At 49.5% G+C, this 24,989-nt stretch overlaps 1 protein-coding gene across 1 annotated transcript in view; it reads left to right on the top strand.

Moving 5' to 3' along the window:
* Positions 1-3,533: 3,533 nt before the first annotated feature.
* Positions 3,534-24,989, top strand: part of LOC141096657 (vomeronasal type-2 receptor 26-like) — a 92,618-nt gene continuing 71,162 nt past the window's right edge. The window contains exon 1 of the mRNA XM_073583369.1: positions 3,534-4,463. Coding sequence (XP_073439470.1) covers positions 3,534-4,463 — 930 coding nt within the window. The remainder of the gene's footprint in view (positions 4,464-24,989) is intronic.

A 24,989-nucleotide genomic window follows, 5' to 3' on the forward strand; every position in this document is an offset into this window, starting at 1 on the left:
AAACGGATCCAACGGATGGCCATCCGTCAAGATCCGCCAGTAATGCAACTCAATGGGGAAAAAAACGGATCCGCAAAAAAAAATGGCGGATCCGTTTTTTTTCAAAACCTGGCGGATTTTGACTGATGGTCAAAAACGGAAGTGTGAAAGAGGCCTTACTCCTAAGCAGCTGCTCATACACGCAGTCACTGTCACTCAGACTGTGTCACATATAAGTTTAAACCAAATTATCCCACATACAGAGGTGTGATGAATACACGTATTTTAACCCAAATTATCCTAATTATCAATCAATGCGTATTGTAAACTATTAAGTTTAGTATCTTAATATTTCTTTGAATATTCCCCAAATACACATAGCATAAAAATATATATGTTATATAAGCTATACTTAAAACGTTAGGCCTGAAGAAAAATTCCTTTGATTTGCAAAAGTTGAGACCCCCTTAAAAATTCTATTTCCTAAGGCTACAGGGACATGATATACTTATTATTAGAACAAGATTCAAATTTTACATGCTGTGGTAGTCATTCAAGCCAGCAGTAAAGGCACACACAGAACACATTTTAAAATGCAGTTAGTTATTTCCTTTTAAGTGTTAAATATAAAATCATGCAATTATTGCATCTTCCTGTGTAGATAAAGGCATAAATCCTTGTAAGAGAATTTTTCCCGATTAAGTCCTGCTTTGAAATGAAAATTCTAAGGAAAAATAAAAGAGAAGGTTAATATCATATTCATAATTCTAAATATTATTACTGGAGTAGATTTTAATTTTCACTAAAAAATACAGTTCTACAATCTCTACTTCTACAAACACTCTATATATACTGTATGACTATGTATATACAAAACTATAGAACTACAGAATTATACTCTATATAATAATTACATATAACTGACTAATACATTATATAACACTGTTACACAACATTTAATTACTTTTTTAGCCAATTCCTAAACCCAGACTTATTTCCCTGTAACTGATGGATTCTCTGAGCAAAGTGATCAGTTTACAGGCCATGATGTCACTCACCACCTGCTTCTGTCTGTCACATTCGGCCATCTTTTTTACAGAAAGAAGATCAGAACTCATCATTTTTCTTAATTCAATCTGTGTCTTTTCAGTGATCCTTTGCATCATTCCATAGGGCTTATAACAAACATGTGATTTTCTTCATTCTTCATAGATTTGATTTTGGGGAAAACTCAGTTTAGAAGGCTTTGCTAATACAGGCTTCTGATAAGATTTTACTCTGCCTGTCTTCACAAAATTAGCACGATTTACTTTCCTTTCACGATTCTCGTGTTTTCTGGCAAAATCAAGGGATTGCGCACATTCCAATAAAGAATCTTTTTGTGATGCAATAACACGAGATGCAGGATTTAGAAACCCAAATTTGCTTACAAAAGTCTTTAATAGGGACTGTGTTTTGACATTCTCCATGACCATTCTATACAAGCGGTGAAATATGGACATGAATGTGTAGGTACATTCCTTCCAACCAATCCTTAATTTTTGAAGAATATCAATATCTGGATAATTTTCATTTGATGCACAAAAAATCAGAATTTTTAATCTGTCCTTATCATTTAAATTCTCATGTGTCTCACCAGATATCTTTAAAGATAATCTCCTAGCAAAGTTTACAGGCATCCACATTTTAAACACCAGATTCTTCTCCTCGTTAGATAAATCAAATTTGTCAACACAGCTTTCAAAAACCTCAGAGTTTCTACAAACATGGATTTTGTTATCATATGCAGGAATGATTTTGCATATTTTTAGCAAATTTTTCCTTACTTTACTTCGGAGTTGGGCCTGTGAGTCGTCTATTTTTAGTGGTACATCTTTCCCTTGTACGTCCTCTACGTCAGTTCTGAAGTCTCCTCCTACTTCTCCATCTTGTTCCACGTCTGCAAAGTCACCTTCAATGGCCGCTACAGACACTTGATTACAGTCTTGTTTAATCTCCCTAACTTTACAGCCAATCTCGAGAACATCATTATTTTCCTTCACACAGCAATCATTTTTGGATTTCTCTGACACAGATCTATGAAATATATCTACCATTCGTAAAATATTTTTCAATTTATCTCTTTCTCTATTTAACGACACCAGCTTAGAATCTAACTTCAGATTTTCCACTTCACATTCTTCATATAAGCTGTGCCATAATACTTCTGAATTACACTTGTCTACAGACTTAAATTTCAGTTTACTCTGCTTAGAAAAAGAATTAATGACATCCATTTTATTTTTCTTACCTTGAAATATCTCAGCTTGTTCCTTTGATGGACAACGCTGGGCACTTGTCTTCACACATCTGGCTTCAGCACGTCTGGCACTTGTAGTACTTCTCAATCCATCTGGCAATTCTTAGTCCTCACTTCTAGGTTCTGTCTGATTCTTGTGAGTAGTGGAGTTCCTGATAACTTGCACATATGACTGACGTTAGCAAAGTTCAATCCCCCTTTGGGGCAAGTTGAGGGAAATCCACAAAAAAGTACAAAAATTCAGATCTGGCTGGCTCTCCAATGTAAAATAATGCGTATTCTTGTAAAATACTCAGGACTAGTTACCAGATAAAAATATAGTGGTTTATTTGGATTCTTCCATCAAAGAAAAGATTATTACAGAAAAACATAAAAATACGTGACGAGATTGTCCATTTGTTCATAGCAAAGCAACATGTATTCTTCTTTCTCTGGGATCCCAAATGGCAAATGGCGTCTGTCTCTGTTAAGAGCTTCTTGCGTAGTAAAGCTACATATATCAAGTTACATACCAGGTGTCCATTCAATGTCATGTCCGAGCAAGGGTGACTCCTCGAATGTGTTTCATGGTGATAGTGAAGGAGTGAGCGACCTCTACAGTGAGCCATGAATTATATACGTCTCTTAAAGCACGTGGTCTCTATAAATGGAGCTGTCCTCTACCATGAGCCAAGCTTACAAAAATAGCCTATGTCGTGTCAGCTAAAGCAATGTACAGAACTGGGTGTAATAAGAAATTAATGGATTATTAATATTTAACAATTTGGTTGGTCTTTTTTAAAATCTGTAAAACCGGCGCAATAATCTGACAACATTATTCCAATATCCCATATGTGAGTCAGAATGTCATGCCGGCATCGTCTCCATGCTGCTCCCATTTAGTTTTCACTCTTTCCCATCCATTCCAGCTTTTTTTTCAGCCCCATGAACTGTTTGTTGGGTCCACCTGAAAAAAATTGGCTTTCCAATGACTTGTATTGCATTCATTATTCGGTACGAATACCCTAATATTAGAAAGTATTTGTGCCGATATTTCCAAATCCCAATATTTCACTATTCGATCATCACTACAAACTGCCTTTTTGCTCAATGATATTGTGACTTATGAAGGTGTTTTTCCAACACATTAATCAGTCGTCTCCAAAATGTTTCTTGTGTTTTGCAGATCAGTTATGGATCCACCGATCGCTCATTATCTGACAGACGCCTCTATCCACATGTTTTCAGTACAGTCCAAAACCACCACATCCACAATATGGTAATCACCAAACTGTTGAAGCATTTTGGCTGGACCTGGGTTGGGATTTTAGTATCAGATGATGATAATAGAGAGAATGAGCTGCAGATACTAACAAAACTCATGAGAGAACATGGGATCTGTGTGGCCTTCACCATAAAACTTAAAGGCAATAAAGATTTGAATAACATTTCAGCTATTTCTAAGCATCCAGAAGTCAGTATCATTATCATTTGTGGAAGCTTCTCTTATGAGTTTATTATAATAGTGGGCTTATTTATTGACAAAACTTTCATCTTTCCACCATTCTGGGTCTCCAGTTACCTCATTACATATGAAGATTTTCCATTATTGAATGGAAGTCTAGCAGTGGACATTTCATCACAACCTTTTCCTGGTGTGGAAGACATTGTGAAAAACTACAGGAAAATTCCAATTATAACCCATGATAAGGAATCTTGGCTAAAATTATATTCAACATTAGATAATGGAGATAAAGATTCCTTCATTTCAGTCAATTGGACCGTGGACAATTATAATATTTCGTTTGCATTTACTGTGCCAAGTATGAGGAATTACCTCTCATCAGGGTTTTCTCCGAGATTATATTACGCAGTAGAAGTTCTGGCTAAAGCTCTACATGAAATGTTCTTATTCGTAAAAGACAAATATCAAGAAAATTCCACACCCGGATTTCTACAATACACACGGAAGTTACAGCGCTTCATCCAAATGACGAAGAATTCACCCGATACAGCGAAGCCTACATATTACTTTAATGAACAAGGGGAAGCTGTACATTCATATAAGATAACAAACTGGAGATTTACTCATAATACCGGTATTAAGGTTGTACAAAATATCGAAGTAGGAAATTTTACACCATGGACGGTCAGTGGCCAAGAGCTTTACATGACCACCCAGTCTATAACATGGAAACACGCAGAGGTGAGAAGCATAATATTATACAAGCTATAAACCCATTCTACGCCCCGGTGGCGAGCATTTTTATTGGTATATGGTCTCCTATCCTGCTATGTGCTGCCACCCTCCTATCCTGGTATGCAAGGTACCCCCCCAATCCTGGTATGCATGGCACCCCATTCTTCATCCTGGTATGCATGGTCCCCTCACCCCCAATCCTGGTATGGATGGTACCCCTTATCCTCCAATATTGGTATGCATGGTTCCCTCACCCTCGCTATCCTGGTATGCATGGTCTCCTCGCCCCCCCATCCTGGTATGCATGGTACCCCTCACCCCCCAATCCTGGTATGCATGGTCCTCTCAACCGCAATCCTGGTAAGCATGGTCTCCTCACCCCCCAATCCTGGTATGCATTGCCCCTTACCCCTCAATCCTGGTATGCATGGCCCTGTCACCCCCCAATCCTGGTATGCATGGTCCCCTCACCCCCAATCCTGGTATGCATGGTCACCTCATCCCCCCTATCCTGGTATGCATGGTACCCCTCATCCCTAAATCCTGTTATGCATGGTACCCCTCATCTCCCAATACTGGTCTGCATGGTCTCCTCACCCCCCTATCCTGATATGCATGGTCTCCTCACCCCCATATCCTGGTATGCATGGTCTCCTCAGCCCCAATCCTGGCATGCATGGTCCTCTCAACCGCAATCCTGGTATGCATGACCACCTCACCCCCAATCCTGGTATGCATGGTCCTCTCACCCCCCAATTCTGGTATGCATGGCCCCCTCATCCCCAATCCTGGTATGCATGGTCCTCTCAACCGCAATCCTGGTATACATGGCCCCCTCACCCTTCAACCCTTGTATGCATGGCCCCCTCACCCCTAATCCTGGTATGCATGGTCCTCTAACCCCCCAATCCTGGTATGCATGGGCCCCTCACCCCCCAATCCTGGCATGCATGGTCCTCTCACCCCCCAATCCAGGTATGCATGGCCCCCTCACCCCCAATTCTGGTATGCATGGTCCTCTCACCCCCCAATTCTGGTATGCATGGCCCCCTCACCCCCAATCCTGGTATGCATGGTCCTCTCAACCGCAATCCTGATAAGCATAGTCTCCTCACCCCCCAATCCTGGTATGCATTGCCCCCTCACCCCTCAATCCTGGTATGCATGACCCTGTCACCCAACAATCCTGGTATGCATGGTCCCCTCACCCCCAATCCTGGTATGCATGGTCCCCTCATCCACCCTATCCTGGTATACATGGTACCCCTCATTCCTAAATCCTGTTTTGCATGGTACCCCTCATCTCCCAATACTGGTATACATGGTCTCCTCACCCCCCCATCCTGGTATGCATGGTCTCCTCACCCCCAATCCTGGTACGCATGGTCCTCTCAACCAAAATCCTGGTATGCATGGCCCCCTCACCCCCAATCCTGGTATGCATGGTCCTCTCAAGCACAATTCTGGTATGCATGGTCCCCTCACACCCCAATCCTGGTATGCATGGCCCCCTCACCCCCAATCCTGGCATGCATGGCCCCCTCACTGGTATGCATGGTCCTCTCACCTCCCAATCCTGGTATGCATGGCCCTCTCACCCCCAATCCTGGTATGCATGGTCCTCTCAACCACAATCCTGGTATACATGGCTCCCTCACCCTTCAATCCTGGTATGCATGGCCCCCTCACCCCCAATCCTGGTAAGCATGGTCCTCTCACCCCCCCATCCTGGTATACATGGCCCCCTCACCCTTCAATCCTGGTATGCATGGCTCCTTCACCCTCAAACCCCCAATCCTGGCATGCATGGTCCCCTCACCCGGAAATCCTGGTATGCATGGTCCCCTCAGCCCCAAATCCTGGCATGCATGGTCCTCTCACCCCTCAATCCTGGCATGCATGGCCCCCTCACTCCCAATCCTGGTATGCATGGTCCTATCACCCCCAATCCAGGTATGCATGGTCCTCTCACCCCCCAATCCTGGTATGCATGGCCCCCTCACCCCCAATCCTGGTATGCATGGTCCTCTCAACCGTAATCTTGGTATGCATGGCCCCCTCACACCCCAATCCTGGTATGCATGGCCCCCTCACACCCCAATCCTGGTATGCATGACCCTCTCACCCCCCAATCCTGGTATGCATGGCCCCCTCACCCCCAATCCTGGTATGCATGGTCATCTCACCCCCCAATCCTGGTATGCATGGCCCCCTCACCCCAATCCTGGTACGCATGGTCCTCTCAACCGCATTCCTGGTATGCATGGCCCCCTCAACCCCACTCCTGGTATGCATGGTACTCTCAACCGCAATCCTGGTATGCATGGCCCCTCACACCCAAATCCTGGTATGCATGTCCCCCTCACCCCCCAATCCTGGCATGCATGGCCCCCTCACTGGTATGCATGGTCCTCTTACCCCCCAATCCTGGTATGCATGGCCCCCTCACCCCCAATCCTGGTATGCATGGTCCTCTCAACCGTAATCCTGGTATACATGGCCCCCTCACCCTTCAATCTTGCTATGCTTGGCCCCCTCACCCCCAATCCTGGTATGCATGGTCCTCTCACCCCCCTATCCTGGTATGCATGGTACCCCTCACCCCCAATTCTGGTATGCATGGTCCTCTCACCCCCCAATTCTGGTATGCATGGCCCCCTCACCCCCAATCCTGGTATGCATGGTCCTCTCAACCGCAATCCTGATAAGCATAGTCTCCTCACCCCCCAATCCTGGTATGCATTGCCCCCTCACCCCTCAATCCTGGTATGCATGACCCTGTCACCCAACAATCCTGGTATGCATGGTCCCCTCACCCCCAATCCTGGTATGCATGGTCCCCTCATCCACCCTATCCTGGTATACATGGTACCCCTCATTCCTAAATCCTGTTTTGCATGGTACCCCTCATCTCCCAATACTGGTATACATGGTCTCCTCACACCCCATCCTGGTATGCATGGTCTCCTCACCCCCAATCCTGGTACGCATGGTCCTCTCAACCAAAATCCTGGTATGCATGGCCCCCTCACCCCCAATCCTGGTATGCATGGTCCTCTCAAGCACAATTCTGGTATGCATGGCCCCCTCACACCCCAATCCTGGTATGCATGGCCCCCTCACCCCCAATCCTGGCATGCATGGCCCCCTCACTGGTATGCATGGTCCTCTCACCTCCCAATCCTGGTATGCATGGCCCTCTCACCCCCAATCCTGGTATGCATGGTCCTCTCAACCACAATCCTGGTATACATGGCTCCCTCACCCTTCAATCCTGGTATGCATGGCCCCCTCACCCCAATCCTGGTAAGCATGGTCCTCTCACCCCCCCATCCTGGTATACATGGCCCCCTCACCCTTCAATCCTGGTATGCATGGCTCCTTCACCCTCAAACCCCCAATCCTGGTATGCATGGTCCCCTCACCCGGAAATCCTGGTATGCATGGTCCCCTCAGCCCCAAATCCTGGCATGCATGGTCCTCTCACCCCTCAATCCTGACATGCATGGCCCCCTCACTCCCAATCCTGGTATGCATGGTCCTATCACCCCAATCCAGGTATGCATGGTCCTCTCACCCCCCAATCCTGGTATGCATGGCCCCCTCACCCCCCAATCCAGGTATGCATGGCCCCCTCACCCCCAATTCTGGTATGCATGGTCCTCTCACCCCCCAATTCTGGTATGCATGGCCCCCTCACCCCCAATCCTGGTATGCATGGTCCTCTCAACCGCAATCCTGATAAGCATAGTCTCCTCACCCCCCAATCCTGGTATGCATTGCCCCCTCACCCCTCAATCCTGGTATGCATGACCCTGTCACCCAACAATCCTGGTATGCATGGTCCCCTCACCCCCAATCCTGGTATGCATGGTCCCCTCATCCACCCTATCCTGGTATACATGGTACCCCTCATTCCTAAATCCTGTTTTGCATGGTACCCCTCATCTCCCAATACTGGTATACATGGTCTCCTCACCCCCCCATCCTGGTATGCATGGTCTCCTCACCCCCAATCCTGGTACGCATGGTCCTCTCAACCAAAATCCTGGTATGCATGGCCCCCTCACCCCCAATCCTGGTATGCATGGTCCTCTCAAGCACAATTCTGGTATGCATGGCCCCCTCACACCCCAATCCTGGTATGCATGGCCCCCTCACCCCCAATCCTGGCATGCATGGCCCCCTCACTGGTATGCATGGTCCTCTCACCTCCCAATCCTGGTATGCATGGCCCTCTCACCCCCAATCCTGGTATGCATGGTCCTCTCAACCACAATCCTGGTATACATGGCTCCCTCACCCTTCAATCCTGGTATGCATGGTCCTCTCACCCCCCCATCCTGGTATACATGGCCCCCTCACCCTTCAATCCTGGTATGCATGGCTCCTTCACCCTCAAACCCCCAATCCTGGCATGCATGGTCCCCTCACCCGGAAATCCTGGTATGCATGGTCCCCTCAGCCCCAAATCCTGGCATGCATGGTCCTCTCACCCCTCAATCCTGGCATGCATGGCCCCCTCACTCCCAATCCTGGTATGCATGGTCCTATCACCCCCAATCCAGGTATGCATGGTCCTCTCACCCCCCAATCCTGGTATGCATGGCCCCCTCACCCCCAATCCTGGTATGCATGGTCCTCTCAACCGTAATCTTGGTATGCATGGCCCCCTCACACCCCAATCCTGGTATGCATGGCCCCCTCACACCCCAATCCTGGTATGCATGACCCTCTCACCCCCCAATCCTGGTATGCATGGCCCCCTCACCCCAATCCTGGTACGCATGGTCCTCTCAACCGCATTCCTGGTATCCATGGCCCCCTCAACCCCACTCCTGGTATGCATGGTACTCTCAACCGCAATCCTGGTATGCATGGCCCCTCACACCCAAATCCTGGTATGCATGTCCCCCTCACCCCCCAATCCTGGCATGCATGGCCCCCTCACTGGTATGCATGGTCCTCTTACCCCCCAATCCTGGTATGCATGGCCCCCTCACCCCCAATCCTGGTATGCATGGTCCTCTCAACCGTAATCCTGGTATACATGGCCCCCTCACCCTTCAATCTTGCTATGCTTGGCCCCCTCACCCCCAATCCTGGTATGCATGGTCCTCTCACCCCCCTATCCTGGTATGCATGGTACCCCTCACCCCCAATTCTGGTATGCATGGTCCTCTCACCCCCCAATTCTGGTATGCATGGCCCCCTCACCCCCAATCCTGGTATGCATGGTCCTCTCAACCGCAATCCTGATAAGCATAGTCTCCTCACCCCCCAATCCTGGTATGCATTGCCCCCTCACCCCTCAATCCTGGTATGCATGACCCTGTCACCCAACAATCCTGGTATGCATGGTCCCCTCACCCCCAATCCTGGTATGCATGGTCCCCTCATCCACCCTATCCTGGTATACATGGTACCCCTCATTCCTAAATCCTGTTTTGCATGGTACCCCTCATCTCCCAATACTGGTATACATGGTCTCCTCACACCCCATCCTGGTATGCATGGTCTCCTCACCCCCAATCCTGGTACGCATGGTCCTCTCAACCAAAATCCTGGTATGCATGGCCCCCTCACCCCCAATCCTGGTATGCATGGTCCTCTCAAGCACAATTCTGGTATGCATGGCCCCCTCACACCACAATCCTGGTATGCATGGCCCCCTCACCCCCAATCCTGGCATGCATGGCCCCCTCACTGGTATGCATGGTCCTCTCACCTCCCAATCCTGGTATGCATGGCCCTCTCACCCCCAATCCTGGTATGCATGGTCCTCTCAACCACAATCCTGGTATACATGGCTCCCTCACCCTTCAATCCTGGTATGCATGGCCCCCTCACCCCAATCCTGGTAAGCATGGTCCTCTCACCCCCCCATCCTGGTATACATGGCCCCCTCACCCTTCAATCCTGGTATGCATGGCTCCTTCACCCTCAAACCCCCAATCCTGGTATGCATGGTCCCCTCACCCGGAAATCCTGGTATGCATGGTCCCCTCAGCCCCAAATCCTGGCATGCATGGTCCTCTCACCCCTCAATCCTGACATGCATGGCCCCCTCACTCCCAATCCTGGTATGCATGGTCCTATCACCCCAATCCAGGTATGCATGGTCCTCTCACCCCCCAATCCTGGTATGCATGGCCCCCTCACCCCCAATCCTGGTATGCATGGTCCTCTCAACCGTAATCTTGGTATGCATGGCCCCCTCACACCCCAATCCTGGTATGCATGGCCCCCTCACACCCCAATCCTGGTATGCATGACCCCCTCACCCCCCAATCCTGGTATGCATGGCCCCCTCACCCCCAATCCTGGTATGCATGGTCATCTCACCCCCCAATCCTGGTATGCATGGCCCCCTCACCCCAATCCTGGTACGCATGGTCCTCTCAACCGCATTCCTGGTATGCATGGCCCCCTCAACCCCACTCCTGGTATGCATGGTACTCTCAACCGCAATCCTGGTATGCATGGCCCCTTACACCCAAATCCTGGTATGCATGTCCCCCTCACCCCCCAATCCTGGCATGCATGGCCCCCTCCCTAGTATGCATGGTCCTCTTACCCCCCAATCCTGGTATGCATGGCCCCCTCACCCCCAATCCTGGTATGTATGGTCCTCTCAACCGTAATCCTGGTATACATGGCCCCCTCACCCTTCAATCTTGGTATGCTTGGCCCCCTCACCCCCAATCCTGGTATGCATGGTCCTCTCACCCCCCTATCCTGGTATGCATGGTACCCCTCATCCCCCCTATCCTGGTATGCATGGTACCCCTCATTCCCCAATCCTGGTATGCATGGCCCCCTCACCCCCAATCCTGGTATGCATGGTCCTCTCACTCCCCAATCCTGGTATGCATGGCCCCCTAACCCCCAATCCTGGTATGCATGGTCCTCTCACCCCCCTGTTGTGAGTTCATTCTCCCCTTCACCTTTGATGTCTGATGAACTCCCTCTGCTGGTGAAGAGAGGTAGTGAAATTGATTGGGATGGGAAGAACATGTCATGTCATCAAGACTGGAGAAGAGCAAATGTTGTTCCTATCTTCAAAAAGGGGAAGAAGGTGGACCCAGGCAACTATAGGCCGGTGAGTCTGACTTCTATACCAGGAAAGATCTTTGAACAAATTATTAAACAACATGTATGTCAGTACCTGGATAAGAATGGAGTGATTAAACAGAGTCAGCATGGGTTTGTAACTAATAAGTCATGTCAGACTAACTTAATTTCCTTCTATGACGGAATCACTGATTGGGTGGATCAAGGAAATGCTGTAGATATAGTATATCTTGACTTCAGCAAAGCATTTGACAAAGTATCTCATACAATCCTTTTTGAAAAAATGACTAAGTATGGAATGGACAAGGCAACTGTTAGGTGGATTCATAACTGGCTTAGTGATCGGACCCAAAGAGTGGTCGTAAATGGCTGCACATCCAGTTGGAAAAATGTCTCAAGTGGGGTACCACAGGGCTCTGTCCTGGGCCCTGTATTGTTCAACATCTTTATCAACGATTTAGATGAAGGAATTGAGGGTAAACTGATTAAATTTGCTGATGACACAAAGCTAGGAGGGATAGCTAATACTAGAGAAGAGAGAGAGAGGATTCAAAAAGATATAAATAAACTGGAGAAGTGGGCAGCAACTAACAGAATGGTTTTTAACAGGGAAAAATGCAAAGTACTACATCTGGGCAATAAAAATGAAAAAAGCATATACAGAATGGGAGGAATAGGCCTAAGCAACAGCACATGTGAAAAAGACTTGGGTATACTAATAGATCACAAACTGAATATGAGTCAACAGTGTGATGCAGCAGCAAAAAAAGCAAATGCAATTCTAGGATGTATTAACAGAAGCATACAGTCTAGATCACGTGAAGTCATTATTTCCCTCTACTCTTTGGTCAGAGCTCATCTGGAATATTGTGTCCAGTTTTGGGCACCACATTTTAAAAAAGACATCAACAAACTGGAGCAAGTTCAGAAAAGAGCAACCAGAATGGTGACCGGTCTGCAAACCCTGTCTTATGAGGAAAGGTTGCAGGATTTGGGATTGTTTAGTTTGCAAAAGAGAAGACTGAGAGGAGACTTAATAGCTGTCTACAAATATCTCAAGGGCTGTCACATTGTAGAAGGATCATCTTTATTCTCATTTGCACAAGGAAAGACTAGAAGCAATGGGATGAAACTGAATGGGAGGAGACACAGATTAGATATTAGAAAAAACTTTTTGACAGTTAGAGTGATCAATGAGTGGAACAAGCTGCCACGAGAAGTGGTGAGTTCTCCTAAAATGGATGTCTTCAAACAGAGGCTGGACAGACATCTGACTGGGATGATTTAGCGAATCCTGCTTTGAGCAGGGGGTTGGACCAGATGGCCCAGGAGGTCCCTTCAAAATCTACGATTCTATGATTTTATGATTCTATGATTTTATGATCTGAACAGGCAGAGTGTGATTGGACATCTGGAATTTCTGAGTGGATATAAGGCAGCCGACGCCCTGCAGGGCTGCTGGTGATCCTTTCTGCTCTGAGCTCTTGCATCCAGTTTAGTTCCTGTCTACTAAAAGCTAAGTTTTTGCCCTGCTATTATTCCATGAGATTTTGTCTGGTTTCCTTAGTGTTGGGACTGGCTGAATTCCATTTTTGTCTCTGATCAGTTGATCTCTTTGCTCTGTTTTCAGAATATACCCGAGTGCTGATATAGTGATTTTGAAGTCTAGCGACTTCAGGGCCTTTTTCCCTATCAGACGGTTGGGACATTTTTGGTAGGGTTTTTTGTGGATTGCAGCCAGCATCTTTTCTGTCCTGTCCTATCTAGTTAGTTGGGCCCCATCGTTGGCTCAGCCTGTCTTTCTGTCTGTGTTTGTGTTTTCATCTGTATTTCACTGACAATACATGTTGGGGGCTGTCTATTGCTTTGGGGTCTGCTCTGGGGCAGTTTAGATTTCCCCTTTCCTTCTTTAGGCTTATGTAGTTCTCTGGCTGTGACGAGGGGTCTAGGGCACCGTAGGAACCCCCCACGGCTACTGTTAGTTGTGGTGTATAGGATCAGGGGTCTGCAATCCGATAGCTTCCAATCTCTTCGGTTTTCTGGACTTAGCTTGTATGTTTGTTTTCTCCTCCTCCGGTGACTCATTCATAACAGAATCACCAGCCATACCGCAGATTCTAGGGTACTCAATAGCAAGAGAGAATTGTAAAAAAGAAAAAAAAGAAAAAAAGTGTCAGAATTTTTTTTTTGTGTGTAGATTTTTTCCTCTATTTCTCTGAGGCCATAGGGGGAATTTTTTCTCAAAGGAGATTAAGCAATTGTCTGATCGTGCGGAGCAGCTCACTGCTGAAGTGCGGGGAATTTCCGCCTATCTTGCTCATTCACATGCTGCTGAACCAAAGATCCCTACTCCTGATGTGTTTTTTGGGGATTGGTCTAAATTTCTGAATTTTAAGAATAATTGTAAATTATTTTTTGCCTTGAAGTCTAACTCATCGGGGAGCTCCGCGCAGCAGGTTAAAATTGTCATCTCTTTGCTGCGCGGCAATCCCCAGGATTGGGCGTTTTCTTTAAAACCTGATGATCCTATTCTGAGTGATGTGAACGCATTTTTTCAGGCCTTGGAGTTGTTGTATGATGAACCTAATGCTATTGATCAGGCTGAAAAGTCCCTGTTGGCATTGAGCCAGGGTCAGAATTCTGCAGAGTTGTACTGTCAAAAATTCCGAAAGTGGGCAGTCCTTACTACCTGGAATGATGGTGGCTTGGCAGCTCTCTTTCGGAAGGGTTTGTCAGAAACCGTAAAAGATACTATGATGGCATTTCCTGTTCCCTCTGGTCTTGACGATTCTATGTCATTAGCCATTCAGGTTGATCGGCGTTTGCGTGAACGCAAAACTGCACGAGAGGTGTTGCCAACCTGTTGAACAAATGTCTGAACCTATGCAATGTGATAGAGTTTTGTCTAGGGCGCAACGTCAGGAGTTCAGAAGGCGTAATAAGCTGTGTTTTTTCTGTGGAGATGCCTCTCAAATTATTTCTGTCTGCCCTAAACGAGAGAAACGTTTTGCACACACATTTGCTGTGGGTGGTGTTCAACCTAAGTTTCTTCTGGCAATTACTCTGATCTGCTCCCTGTCCACATTTTCCGCTAAGGCTTTTGTGGATTTGGGAACAGCTCTGAACCTGATGGACTTGGATTTCGCTAAATGTTGTGGGTTTCCTATGACACCTCTGCGGACGCCTATCCCTTTGAGGGGTATTGATGCTACTCCTTTGGCAAAGAATAAACCTCAGTTTTGGACCCAGGTGGTAATGCGGGTTGCCCCAGACCATCAAGAAAATTGCAGATTTTTGGTGTTGCACAATTTGCATGATACCATCGTTCTGGGGTTTCCCTGGTTGCAAATCCATAATCCAGTTTTGGATTGGAAATCTGTGTCTGTGGTGAGTTGGGGTTGTCGGTGTGCCCTTAGTGATGCTCCTATTTTCTCCACCTCTCCCCAGTCGCATGATGTTCCTGGCTGATTTTTATGATGTATTTAGTGAGAATGAGTCTGCGTCTTTGCCTCCTCATAGGAGTTATGACTGTGCAATTGAGCTGAGCCCTGGGTGTAAATTTCCCAAGGGTCGACTTTTCAATTTATCTGTACCCGAGCACGAGGCTATGCGATCCTATATTAAGGAGTCGTTGGAGAAGGGTCATATTAGACCATCCTCTTCACCCTTAGGTGCTGGGTTTTTTTTTGTGGCCAAGAAAGATGGTTCATTAAGGCCTTGTATTGACTATCGTTCCCTCAACAAAATTACTGTTAAATATCAGTATCCGTTACCCCTGATTTCTGATCTATTCTCCAGAGTTAAAGGTGCTTGCTGGTTTACCAAGCTTGACCTCAGGGGGGCGTATAATCTTATTCGCATTAAGCAGGGGGATGAATGGAAGACGGCATTTAATACTCCGGAGGGACATTTTGAGTACCTGGTGATGCCTTTTGGGCTCACTAATACCCCTTCTGTCTTCCAGTGCTTCATGAATGATATTTTCCGAGACTTTGTGGATACATTTTTGATCATCTATCTGGATGATATTTTGATCTTTTCCAAGGATTGGGACTCTCATGTGGAACATGTTCGGACTGTGTTTCGGATTTTGAGGGAGAATTCCCTGTATGTCAAGGGATCGAAATGCCTTTTTGGTGTACAGAGGATTTCATTTTTGGGATTTATTTTGTCTCCCTCAACTATTGAAATGGACCCTGCCAAGGTACAGGCCATTTATGATTGGGTTCAGCCCACTTCTTTGAAGGACCTTCAGAAGTTTTTGGGTTTTGCTAATTTTTATCGTAAATTTAAAGCTAATTTTTCTCGTATTGCCAAACCATTAACTGATTTGACTAAGAAGGGGGCTGATGTGCTGAATTGGTCTCCGGAGGCTGTTTCTTCCTTTCAGGAGCTGAAGCGAAGTTTCACTTCTGCTCCGGTTTTGCGGCAACCTGATGTCTCACTCCCGTTTCAGGTAGAGGTGGACGCTTCTGAGATTGGTGCAGGAGCTGTTTTGTCCCAAAAAGATCCTGTAACATCTAAAATGAATCCCTGTGCTTTCTTGTCCTGAAAGTTCTCATCCGAACGTAACTATGATGTGGGGAATCGGGAACTGTTAGCCATGAAATGGGCATTTGAGGAGTGGAGAAATTGGTTGGAGGGAGCTAAACATCAAGTCGTTGTCCTTACTGACCACAAGAACTTGATTTACCTGGAGTCAGCCAAACGCTTGAATCCTAAACAGGCTAGGTGGGCCTTGTTTTTCACACGTTTTGATTTTGTGGTCTCTTTTCTTCTGGGCACTAAGAATGTCAAGGCAGACGCCCTCTCTAGGAGTTTCTTTGCTGATTCTCCTATTTTGACCAAGCCTGCTACCATCTTAGGTGAGGGGGTAGTTCTTTCTGCCATCTCGCCCGATTTAAGATGTGTTCTGGAAGAGTTTCAGGAGGACAAACCTGAGCATTGTCCCATTGGAAAATTGTATGTTCCTGACCAGTGGAGGAAGAGAGTGATGTCTGAGGTTCATTGCTCCGCATTTGCTGGTCATCCAGGTATTTTTGGTACTAGAGATTTGGTGAGTCGGTCTTTTTGGTGGCCCACCTTGCCTCGTGATGTCAGGAATTTTGTGCAGTCCTGTGGGACTTGCTCCCGGTCTAAACCTTGTTCTTGCTCTAGTGGGTTGTTGATGCCTTTGCCGGTGCCCCGGTGGCCATGGACCCATATTTCAATGGATTTTATCTCTGATATGCCTGTCTCTCAGAGAATGACTGTTATTTGGGTGATTTGTGATAGATTCTCTAAGATGGTCCATCTTGTACCACTCCCTAAGTTGCCTTCATCCTCAGAGTTGGTGCCCTTGTTTTTGCAACAAGTGGTTCGCTTGCACGGGATTCCTGAGAACATTGTATCTGACAGAGGAGTTCAGTTTGTGTCTAGATTTTGGAGGACTTTCTGTTCCAAGCTGGGAATTCAGTTGTCCTTCTCCTCTGCGTTTCACCCTCAGACCAATGGGCAGACAGAGAGAACAAACCAGACTTTGGAGTCATATTTGAGATGTTTTATTTCTGCTGATCAGGATGATTGGGTTTCATTTTTGCCCTTGGCCGAATTTGCTTTAAATAATAGAGCTAGTTCTGCCACTTTGATGTCACCATTTTTTGTAACTTTGGGTTTCATCCTCGATTCTCTTCAGGGCAGGTGGAGTCTTCTGCCTGCCCAGGTGTTGACACTGTGGTGGAGAGAATGCACCTGATCTGGGACCAAGTGGTGGATAAGTTGTCTCTCTCCCAGGAAAAGGCCCAGCGGTTTTCCAACCGGCATAGGACCATTGGTCCCCGGTTTAAGGTGGGTGATATGGTTTGGTTGTCATCAAAGAATATCTCTATGAAGGTGGCTTCTCTAAAGTTTAAACCTAGATTTATTGGACCTTACAAGATTTTGGAGATTCTTAATCCGGTCTCTTTTCGATTGGCTATTCCTGTTACATTCAAAATCCATAACGTGTTTCATAAGTCTCTGTTAAAGAGGTTTGTTGAGAGAGTAGTTCCTGTGGTGGCACCTCCTGACCCTGTATTGGTTGAAGGTAATGTGGAATATGAGGTTGAGAAGATACTGGATTCTCATCTGGCTAGACGGAGACTCCAGTATTTGGTTAAATGGAAGGGTTATGGCCAGGAGGATAATTCTTGGGTCCCTGCATCCGATATTCATGCCAAAAGATTGGTTCGTGCTTTTCATCGGTCCCATCCTGATCGCCCTGGAGGCATGGATGAGGGTTCGGTGACCCCTCCTCAAGCGGGAGGTGCTGTTGTGAGTTCATTCTCCCCTTCACCTTTGATGTCTGATGAACTCCCTCTGCTGGTGAAGAGAGGTAGTGAAATTGATTGGGATGGGAAGAACCTGTCATCTGAACAGGCGGAGTGTGATTGGACATCTGAAATTTCTGAGTGGATATAAGGCAGCCGACGCCCTGCAGGGCTGCTGGTGATCCTTTCTGCTCAGAGCTCTTGCATCCAGTTTAGTTCCTGTCTACTAAAAGCTAAGTTTTTGCCCTGCTATTATTCCATGAGATTTTGTCTGGTTTCCTTAGTGTTTGTATTCAGCCAATCCTGGTTGGGACTGGCTGAATTCCATTTTTGTCTCTGATCAGTTGATCTCTTTGCTCTGTTTTCAGAATATACCTGGGTGCTGATCTAGTGATTTTGAAATCTAGCGACTTCAGGGCCTTTTTCAGATGGTTGGGACATTTTTGGTAGGGTTTTTTGTGGATTGCAGCCAGCATCTTTTCTGTCCTGTCCTATCTAGTTAGTTGGGCCCCATCGTTTGTTCAGCCTGTCTTTCTGTCTGTGTTTGTGTTTTCATCTGTATTTCACCGACAATACATGTTGGGGGCTGTCTATTGCTTTGGGGTCTGCTCTGGGGCAGTTTAGATCTCCCCTTTCCTTCTTTAGGCTTATGTGGTTCTCTGGCTGTGGCGAGGGGTCTAGGGCACCGTAGGAACCCCCTACGGCTACTGTTAGTTGTGGTGTATAGGATCGGGGGTCTGCAATCCGATAGCTTCCAACCTCTCCGGTTTTCTGGATTTAGCTAGTATTTTTGTTTTCTCGTCCTCTGGTGAGTCATTCATAACACCCCCCCAATCCAGGTATGCATGGTCCTCTCACCCGCCAATCCTGTCATGCATGGCCCCCTCACCCCCAATCCTGGTATGCATGGTACTTTCAACCACAATCCTGGTATGCATGGCCCCCCTCACACACCAATCCGGGTATGCATGGCCCCCTCACCCCCAATCCTGGTATGCATGGCCCCCTCCCCCCCCAATCCTGGAATGCATGGTCCTCTCAACCGCAATACTGGTATGCATGGCCCCCTCACCCCCAATCCTAGTATGCATGGTACCCCTCATCACCCAATCCTGGCATGCATGGCCCCCTCACCCCCCCTATCCTGGCATGCATGGCCCCCTCACCCCCTATTCTGGTATGCATGGTACCCCTCACCTCCCTATCCTGGTATGCATGGCCCCCCTCACCCCCCAATCCTGGTATGCATGGCCCCCTCACCCCCTAATCCTGGTATGCATGGCCCCCTCACCCCCAATCCTGTTATGCATGGTCCTCTCAACCGAAATACTGGTATGCATGGCCCCCTCACCCCCAATCCTGGTATGCAAGGTACCCCTCATCCCCCAATCCTGGTATGCATGGTCCCCTCACCCCCAATCCTGTCATGCATGGCCCCCCTCACCCCGCAATCCTGGTATGCATGGCCCCTTCACCCCCTAATCCTGGTATGCATGGCCCCTTCACCCCCTATCCTGTATGCATGGCCCCCTCACCCCCTATCCTGGTATGTATGGTCCCCTCATCCCCCAATCCTGGTATGCATGGTACCCCTCATCTCCCTATCCTGGTATGCATGGCCCCCTCACCCCCCAATCCTGGTATGCATGGCCCCCTCACCCCCTAATCCTTGTATGCATGGCCCCATCACCCCCCAATCCTGGAATGCATGTCCCCCTCACCCCCAATCCTGTTATGCATGGTCCTCTCATCCCCAATCCTGGCATGCATGGTACCCCTCATCCCCCAATCCTGATACGCATGGTACCCCTCATCCCCCAATCCTGGCATGCCTGGCGCCCTCACCCCCAATCCTGGTATGCATGGTCCCCTCATCCCCCAATCCTGGTATGCATGGCCCCCTCACCCCCAATCCTGGTATGCATGGTCCTCTCAACTGCAATCCTGGAATACATGGCCCCCTCACCCTTCAATCCTGGTATGCATGGCCCCTTCACCGCCAAACCCCCAATCCTGGTATGCATGGTCCCCTCACCCCCAAATCCTGGTATGCATGGTCCCCTCACCCCCCAATCCTGGTATGCATGGTCCTCTCAACTGCAATCCTGGCATGCATGGACCCCTCACTGGTATGCATGGTCCTCTCACCCCCCAATCCTGGTATGCATGGCCCCCTCACCCCCAATCCTGGTATGCATGGTCCTCTCAAATGCAATCCAGGTATGCATGGCCCCCTCACACCCCAATCCTGGTATGCATGGCCCCCTCACCCCCCAATTCTGGTATATAAGGCCCCCTCACTGGTATGCATGGTCCTCTCACCCCCCAATCCTGGTATGCATGGCCCCTTCACCCCCAATCCTGGTATGCATGGTCCTCTCAACCACAATCCTGGTATACATGTCCCCCTCACCCTTCAATCTTGGTATGCATGGCCCCCTCACTCCCAATCCTGGTATGCATGGTCCTCTCACCCCCCTATCCTGGTATGCATGGTACACCTCATCCTCCCTATCTTGGTATGCATGGTACCCCTCATTCCCCAATCCTGGTAGGCATGTCCCCCTCACCCCCAATCCTGGTATGCATGGTCCTCTAGACCGCAATCCTTGTATACATGGCCCCCTCACCCTTCAATCCTGGTATGCATGGCCTCCTCACCCCAAAACTCCCAAACCTGGTATGCATGGTCCTCTTACCACCCAATCTTGGTATGCCTGGTCCCCTCACCCCCAAATCCTGGCATGCATGGTCCTCTCACCCCCCAATCCTGGTATGCATGGCCCCCTAACCCCCAATCCTGGTATGCATGGTCCTCTCACCCCCCCAATCCAGGTATGCATGGTCCTCTCACCTGCCAATCCTTGTATGCATGGCCCCCTCACCTCCAATCCTGGTATGCATGGCCCCCTCATTCCCCTATCCTATTATGCATGGTCCTCTCAACCGCAATACTGGTATGCATGGCCCCCTCACCCCCAATCCTGTTATGCATGGTCCTCTCACCCCCCAATCCTGATATACATGGTACCCCTCATCCCCAATCTTGGTATGCATGGCCCCCTCCCCCCTCCTATCCTGGTATGCATGGCCCCCTCATCCCCCCCCTATCCTGGCATGCATGATACCCCTCATCCCCCAATCCTGATATGCATGGTACCCCTCATCCCCCAATCCTGGCATGCCTGGTGCCCTCACCCCCAATCCTGGTATGCATGGCCCCCTCATCCCCCAATCCTGATATGCATGGCCCCCTTACCCCAATCCTGGTATGCATGGTCCTCTCAACCGCAATCCTGGTATACATGGCCCCCTCACCCTTCAATCCTGGTTTGCATGGCCCCTTCACCCCCAAACCCCCAATCCTGGTATGCATGTCCCATCACCCCCAAATCCTAGTATGCATGGTCCCCTCACCCACCAATTCTGGTATGCATGGCCCCCTAACCCCCAATCCTGGTATGCATGGTCCTCTCTCCCCCCCAATCCAGGTATGCATGGTCCTCTCACCCCCAATCCTGGTATGCATGGCCCCCTCACCCCCAATCCTGGTATGCATGGTGCTTTCAACCGCATTCCTGGTATGCATGGCCCCCTCACACCCCAATCCTGGCATGCATGGCCCCCTCACACCCCAATCCTGGTATGCATGGTACCCCTCATCTCCCCTATCCTGGTATGCATAGTACTCCTCATCCCCCAATCCTGGTATGCATGGCCCCCTCAACCCCAATCCTGGCATATATGGCACCCTCACCCTTCAATCCCAGTATGCATGGCCCCCTCACCCCCAATCCTGGTATGCATGGTCCTCTCACCCCCCAATTCTGGTATGCAGGGCCCCCTCACCCCCAATCCTGGTATGCATGGTCCTATCACCCCCCAATCCAGGTATGCATGGTCCTCTCACCCCCCAATCCTGGTATGTATGGCCCCCTCACCCCAATCCTGGTATGCATGGTCCTCTCAACCGCAATCTTGGTATGCATGGCCCCCTCCACACCCCAATCCTGGTATGCATGGCCCCCTCACCCCCCAATCCTGGTATGCATGACCCCCTCACCCCCCAATCCTGGTATGCATGGCCCCCTCACCCCCAATCCTGGTATGCATGGTCATCTCACCCCCCAATCCTTGTATGCATGGTCCTCTCAACCGCAATCCTGGTATGCATGGCCCCCTCACCCCCAATCCTGGTATGCATGGTACTCTCAACCACAATCCTGGTATGCATGGCCCCCTCACACCCCAATCCTTGTATGCATGGCCCCCTCACCCCCCAATTCTGGCATGTATGGCCCCCTCACTGGTATGCATGGTCCTTTCACCCCCCAATCCTGGTATGCATGGACCCCTCACCCACAATCCTGGTATACATGGCCCCCTCACCCTTCAATCCTGGTATGCATGGACCCTCACCCCCAATCTTGGTGTGCATGTTCCTCTCACCCCCCCATCCTGGTATGCATGGTACCCCTCATCCCCCTACCCTGGTATGCAAGGTACCCCTCATCCTCCAATTCTGGTATGCATGGCCCCCTCACCCCCAATACTGGTATGCATGGTCCTCTCAACCGCAATCCTTGTATACATGGCCCCCTCACCCTTCAATCCTGGTATGCATGGCCTCCTCACCCCAAAACTCCCAAACCTGGTATGCATGGTCCTCTTACCACCCAATCCTGGTATGCCTGGTCCCCTCACCCCCAAATCCTGGCATGCATGGTCCTCTCACCCCCCAATCCTGGTATGCATCGCCCCCTAACCCCCAATCCTGGTATGCATGGTCCTCTCACCCCCAATCCTGGTATGCATGGTCCTTTCATCCGCAATCCTGGTATGCATGGTCCTTTCAACCGCAATCCTGGTATGCATGGCCCCATCACACCCCAATCCTGGTATGCATGGCCCCCTCCCCCCCAACCCAGGTATGCATGGCCCCCTCCCCCCCAATCCAGGCATGCATGGTCCTCTCAATCGCAATACTTGTATGCATGGCCCCCTCACCGCCAATCCTGGTATGCATGGTACCCCTCATCTCCCAATCCTGGCATGCATGGCCCCCTCACCCCCCCTATCCTGGTATGCATGGCCCCCTCACACCCTATCCTATTATGTATGGTCCCCTCATCCCCCAATCCTGGTATGCATGGCCCCCTCACCCCTCAATCCTGATATGCATGGTCCTCTCTCCCCCTAATCCTGGTATACATGGTACCCCTCATCCCCATACCGGTATGCATGGCCCCCTCACCCCCTATCCTGGTATGCATGGCCCCCTCATCCCCCTATCCTGGCATGCATGGTAACCCTCATTCCCCAATCCTTGTTTGCATGGTGCCCCTCATCCCCCAATCCTGGCATGCCTGGCCCCCTCACCCCCAATCCTGGTATGCATGGTCCTCTCACCCCCCAATCCTGATATACGTGGTACCCCTCATCCCCAATCTTGGTATGCATGGCCCCCTCACCCCCCCTATCCTGGCATGCATGATACCCCTCATCCCCCAATCCTGATATGCATGGTACCCCTCATCCCCCAATCCTGGCATGCCTGGCGCCCTCACCCCCAATCCTGGAATGCATGGCCCCCTCATCCCCCAATCCTGGTATGCATGGCCCCCTTACCCCCAATACTGGTATGCATGGTCCTCTCAACCGCAATCATGGTATACATGGCCCCCTCACCCTTCAATCCTGGTTTGCATTGCCCCATCACCCCCAAACCCCCAATACTGGTATGCATGGTCCCCTCACCCACCAATCCTGGTATGCATGGCCCCCTAACCCCCAATCCTGGTATGCATGGTCCTCTCCCCCCAATCCAGGTATGCATGGTCCTCTCACCCCCAATCCTGGTATGCATGGCCCCCTCACCCCCAATCCTGGTATGCATGGTGCTTTCAACCGCATTTCTGGTATGCATGGCCCCCTCACACCCCAATCCTGGTATGCATGGCCCCCTCACACCACAATCCTCGTATGCATGGTACCCCTCATCCCCCCTATCCTGGTATGCATGGTACCCCTCATCCCCCAATCCTGGTATGCATGGCCCCCTCACCCCCAATCCTGGCATATATGGCCCCCTCCCTTCAATCCCGGTATGCATGGCCCCCTCACCCCCAATCCTGGTATGCATGGTCCTCTCACCCCCCAATCCTGGTATGCATGGCCCCCTCACCCCCAATCCTGGTATGCATGGTCCTATCACTCCCCAATCCAGGTATGCATGGTCCTCTCACCCCCCAATCCTGGTATGCATGGCCCCCTCACCCCCAATTCTGGTATTCATGGTCCTCTCAACCGCAATCTTGGTATGTATGGCCCCCTCACACCCCAATTCTGGTATGCATGGCCCCCTCACCCCCCAATCCTGGTATGCATGACCCCCTCACCCCCCAATCCTGGTATGAATGGCCCCCTCACCCCCAATCCTGGTATGCATGGTTATCTCACCCCCCAGTCCTGGTATTCATGGCCCCCTCACCCCCAATTTTGGTACACATGGTCCTCTCAATCGCAATCCTGTTATGCATGGCCCCCTCACCCCCAATCCTGTTATGCATGGTACTCTCAACCACAATCCTGGTATGCATGGCCCCCTCACACCCCAATCCTTGTATGCATTGCCCCCTCACCCCCCAATCCTGGCATGCATGGCCCCCTCACTGGTATGCATGGTCCTTTCACCCCCCAATCCTGGTATGCATGGCCCCCTCACCTCCAATCCTGTCATGCATGGCCCCCTCACTGGTATGCATGGTCCTTTCTTCCCCCAATCCTGGTATGCATGGCCCCCTCACCCCCAATCCTGGTATGCATGGTGCTTTCAACCGCATTCCTGGTATGCATGGCCCCCTCACACCCCAATCCTGGTATGCATGGCCCCCTCACACCACAATCCTGGTATGCATGGCCCCCTCACCCCCAATCCTGGCATATATGGCCCCCTCACCCTTCAATCCCGGTATGCATGGCCCCCTCAGCCCCAATCCTGGTATGCATGGTCCTCTCACCCCCCAATCCTGATATACGTGGTACCCCTCATCCCCAATCTTGGTATGCATGGCCCCCTCACCCCCCCTATCCTGGCATGCATGATACCCCTCATCCCCCAATCCTGATATGCATGGTACCCCTCATCCCCCAATCCTGGCATGCCTGGCGC

Source organism: Dendrobates tinctorius, unplaced genomic scaffold (genome assembly GCF_039654945.1).
Source record: "Dendrobates tinctorius isolate UK_male_01 unplaced genomic scaffold, ASM3965494v1 ptg000077l, whole genome shotgun sequence".
NCBI classification, from domain to species: domain Eukaryota; kingdom Metazoa; phylum Chordata; class Amphibia; order Anura; family Dendrobatidae; genus Dendrobates; species Dendrobates tinctorius.